This window comes from Pinus tabuliformis, chromosome X (assembly GCF_031772625.1).
Source record: "Pinus tabuliformis cultivar Carrire ecotype Pingquan chromosome X, CPIR1, whole genome shotgun sequence".
In the NCBI taxonomy this organism is placed as follows: domain Eukaryota; kingdom Viridiplantae; phylum Streptophyta; class Pinopsida; order Pinales; family Pinaceae; genus Pinus; species Pinus tabuliformis.
The window spans coordinates 1365358339-1365363264 of NC_142308.1; the positions used below are offsets into that span (position 1 = coordinate 1365358339).

Genomic DNA, 4926 nt, shown 5'->3' on the forward strand with positions numbered 1-4926 from the left:
CAAAATAGATTATAGGATTTTGTTTCCTCAATGATGTTTTCATTCCGCCCGATTCTACTTATTCATGTGTTGGTAATTTCCATTCTCCCTAGGCAAAAGGGAGGTAAAAGTATATTATCTGAAGGTATCTTATATCGTATTAACAAAGTCACATACCACGGACAGGGTTGATAACGAATAAATATTATATAATATCAACAAAAGCTACAGGGTAGATAACGAATAAATAATATAAAATATCAATAAAGGCTACAGCCACAGACTATAGACAAGGCATAAGATATCGAATATAAGATATTTTGTCAATAAGGCTACAATTAACCATAGCCTGGAAGAGCCAAATAAAAGACATCTCTTCGGAGCCTTTCTTGACACGTCTCCGTAGTGGATATCACCAATCAAATACATTTGCAGGTCGCAATAATAACACGGGAAAATATCAAACTAAATTATTGTGTGTGAATCACAACTCTGTTAATAAAAAATACCAAAATGAATTATTGTGTTTGTAAACAACAACCTCTCTGCTGACCTCTCATGATCTTGTATGCACATCACACCTCTGTGAAGCTCTGATTTTGGGGTCCCTCATCGATAGCTGGAACTATTTGTTTCCAAAACCAATGGTTTCTCCATTGAAAAATCATTTCATCAATGGGTACACCCTTAGTTTCTGGCAAGAAGAAGTATACAAACGTAGTCATGATACATATCCAGCATGAGAAGAATATGAAAATCCCGTACCTGAAAATACATAAAAGAGATAGGAAAGCCTGTGCAATTGAGAATGTGAAAAGAAGGTTCACGGACACAGTTATGGCCTGTCCAGCAGAGCGTGTGTCTAATGGGAAAATTTCACTGGGTACAGTCCATCCGAGAGGACCCCATGACCACCCAAATGCTGCCACAAATAAACAGATGGCTGCTACCAACAATGCTGAGACGCCTTTGGATAGAACCTTGTCCTCGCCAAACTTTACGCCCAAGATGATGCCAACAACAAGCTGCAAAAACATAAGATGAATATTATTATTGATGATTCCAGAAGTCGTAAAAAAAAAGGCCACTTTTTCTGCATCAGACAATAATAAGATATTTTTCTGGATCAGACAATAATAAGGTGAATGAGAACTCCACTTTTCCAGTAGACTTAGTTATACAGATTACAGGAGGGGTTTGGATTTTACAAACTCTGGAAACAGATTTGCATGTCCATGTTGCATACATGAGTTCCTCTTGAGGACAAAGAAATGATTTCTGTGCTGAATAGGATCCCTTCCAATAAGATGGTCAGTCAAGCGGAAGGAGTTGTGGGAATAAAGAGAGCTCATGGATACGGGAATACCCAAGTTCAGATTCAGATAAAGATCAGCTACAAGTGGAACTGGGGTTGGAAGTGGTAATTATTCCAGCAGAATCTTTGGGTGGAATTTGGCAGAAAGTTCAGAAAAAGAAAGGGAAAAAGGGAATTTATATCATTATTATAATTCATAATTCTTTTTTTACCAAGGCTAATGAATTGCTTTAATGACTCGAAGTCGGGCAAAAAAATTTCAAGAAATCTTGCTGTAGCAATATTTGAATAGTGTTTTTGAGAGCGGAAACAGATTCAGCACCATAAAAAATTCACCTAAAATATTAAAGTTTGACAGCTATAACTTAGATTTAGAAAAATCTGTGTGCCATTTTATCAAAATATTGTCAAAATTTCCATGATTTTCAAAGAAGAAAAAATAATCTTATTACTGGTAAAAATCTCTTTTTAAAATGCTTAAAGCACATATAAAATGTAATTTTTATACCTTAATGAAAATTATGAATTTTTCCCGAGAATAAAGGAAGAAAACTATTGAAACATGTTTGTTTCATCCTTTCTTCTCACCTCAATTAGATGATGTAGGCAAGAAGTCAGAATTCAAATCCGGAACTGTAAGTGGAGCAGGTCACAAAAGCTCTCAGGTACAGAAAGTTACGAGGGGTGGAGACAACCAAAGAAACCATAATATTTGGAGATTTGTTTGGTGGTGTAAACTTAAAGGACTTTACTATTCCCACAGTCTACACTTTATTTTTAGAATATTAATTGAAGAGAATTTTTTTAAAGATATTTGTGTTTCTATTCATCATATAAAATATGGATTGCTATTATTAAAATCAATTAATCTGGTTCATTAGGTTCATTATTCTGATTTTCAAGGGTGGAAATCAATAAAATGATAATCAATACTTTTGTGTGACACACCTTAAAGAAAAAGATCTAAATAATTCTATTTACAAAAAAAAACTGCCATATAAAAAAAAATATCACCTCGGTTCCTGCATTTGAAGAACAAGAACTCAAAAGAAGTGCATAAACTGTTACCTTTTGGCTAGTGGGAAGCTGCCAAATCTGTATAAAAAAATGGATGCCTAATAACCATGGAGTTGTATGTGGGAAGTGATTAAAGGCCGTGTATATCGTCAATGCTTGAAAATAAGAAGCAACGAGTGCGGAAAAAATAAAGAAAAGAGCCCTTCATCTCTGTCATCTTTTCTCTTACCTGACATATTATCATCTGAATGCCACCACTAATCAGCAGGGCTCTTCTCCCCAACCTATCAACAGTGACAATCGATACGACGGTGGAAGCTGCAAGAACAGCTCCAATCATGAGAGAGGAGTACAGGGAAGCATTTGCACCAAAGCCCAAACTGCCGAAAAGAACAGGGGCATAGAACAATATGGAATTGATTCCCGTCAAGATCTGAAACATGGGCATGCAGATGGCCATCGCTAGCTGTGGCCGATTCCTCCTCTCTAAAATAATCCTGAATGGCTGCGTGTGTGCTTTAGCCGACTCACTTGCACTCACCATATCTCCGTACTCCGCTTCTATATTCTTGGTACCCCTGATCTTCTCGAGGACAGCCCGGCCTTTCTGCAGATGCCCACGTTCTATTAGACTGTTGGGAGTCTCAGGAAGGAAGATCCCTCCAACAGTCATCAAAAGTGCAGGAGCGGCAGCCAGACCCAGAGTCCAAGATAGACGCCATCCCCATGATTTTAATTTCTGGGCCCTGTAATTAACCATATTTGCTGCAAAGATCCCGAGTGTTGTGAACAACTGGAACATTATATTAAGTCCTCCGCGGGTTTCCGGATGTGCCAGCTCTGAGAGGTACAGCGGTACAGCCTTGACACAAATTCAAACAAAAGTCTCTGTAAATTCAACTTGCTAGATTCGAAACTCGAAACGCTGTAAGCCATGGCATTCATACTCAATAGATTTCCAGAAAAACCAAGTTAAACCTTTTTTTCAATCAGAATAAACGTCTCTACTTTGCTGTAAAGGAAAATATATGTTAAACCTACTTTTTTAGAATTTTTTTGAAAACAAACTGTGTTGGATTAACCTGGTTCTAGGTTGTTGGATTAACCTTGTTCCAGGTAGGTTTTGGGTGGACACTTTACTGATCATTTTATCTTATCATCTTTCTTTATCTTTCCAATTCTAGATGATGAATAGAGTATTCACACAAAACTTCAAAACCAGGTTAATTGAACCCAGTTTGCTGCTTAAAATTATCGACATCCCAGCAATCTATTTTACAGCAAACTTTTTTCAAATCCATGCAAGACTACCTGATTTGCAAAGCCGATTCCTATTCCAAGCATTACACGCCCGCTAATAAGCATGGTTAAGTCCATGGCAGAAGCATTGAGAGCGGAGCCGACAAGAAAACTGATACCTCCGGTCACAATACTGGCCTTGCGCCCATATCTACTCGTCACGGTTGACGCACCCATTGTAGCAACGAGCCCTGCAACGTAGAGGGACGAAGTGAACACAACCAGGCCTTGATTGTTGTACTTGCAGTAAGCACTATCCTGCAATATTGCATGGTGTTTCCTGCGGTACACCGCGGGGAAAAATTTCTCCAGAAACGGATCCATGGATGTCACTCCGCCTGCAATTCACAACACAATTCAGAATTCAGCTGCAAATCCATTAATGAACCGTTATCCTATTGCGACTATTGTCAGATCACAACATTCTGTACATAAAATATAAGCTAAGTGAAAATTATTTGAAAACATTAGCGGTACATACCAGATATACCGATATCATAGCCGAACACGGAACCCCCAAGAGCAGCAACCATGCACGCAACAACAACATACAGAGTTACTCCGCCCTGGTATCGCTTTGCTTTTTCCTTTGAAAGTCCCACTACTCTTACACAACCGCCTATCATCATCGACAAGTGAAAGGAGAGATTCAGCTGGGTTATATAAAATAGTGAACAACTTGAAACGTGTGATATGAACCGTGAGCGATGAGGATAAGCTCGTAAACTAGTTTCGTGACTTCTGCGTTTCAGTCTTGGAATACAGTACACCTTTTATATGTAAGATTGGAAGTTTTTTTGGAGTCCACGAGGCTGTGAGTTACCAGCGACTGGAGTTTGTGTGGATTTGAACTCTTTGATGGTCCTGGTAGCTATCGTGGTCCGCCTGATATGTCGAACGTGGTCAGTAACAGTTGAATCTGAGATATTTTTTACTGTCATTCATTTGAGATATTTGTACTGTCATTCTTTGTGTGTGCGGTAGGCGTTTTATGCAAAAGTGAAGCGCGAATACTGTGACCGGGCACAGTGTACAATATTTTCTAATATTCATAATACTAAATCTAAAGTAATATAATTAATAATTAATATTTATCAAATTAATAAGGCGTTTTATGTACAAGTGAAGCACGATTACTGTGACGGAGGACGGTGTATGATATTTTGGAAAATTCTTAATATTAATCATAAATTAATATAATTAGTATTTACATTAACATGATTTAAAATAATTATAATTTTTTAATTAATTAAAAAATAATAATAGGAAATGCATTATTTGTTTTAGGTATTGATATTGATAAATGATTGTATTTA

At 37.4% G+C, this 4926-nt stretch overlaps 1 protein-coding gene across 1 annotated transcript; it reads right to left on the reverse strand.

Annotated features, from left to right (window-relative positions):
• Positions 1-223: 223 nt before the first annotated feature.
• On the reverse strand, positions 224-4540 carry LOC149145155 (sugar transport protein 7-like). Its single transcript, XM_089447571.1, has 4 exons — positions 4092-4540; positions 3623-3948; positions 2541-3173; positions 224-1004 (listed from the first exon to the last, which is right to left on the reverse strand). Exons 1-4 carry the CDS (start codon positions 4237-4239, stop codon positions 555-557), a joined length of 1557 nt encoding a protein of 518 aa, XP_089303697.1. The 5' UTR covers positions 4240-4540; the 3' UTR covers positions 224-554.
• Between the last annotated feature and the right edge of the window lie 386 nt (positions 4541-4926).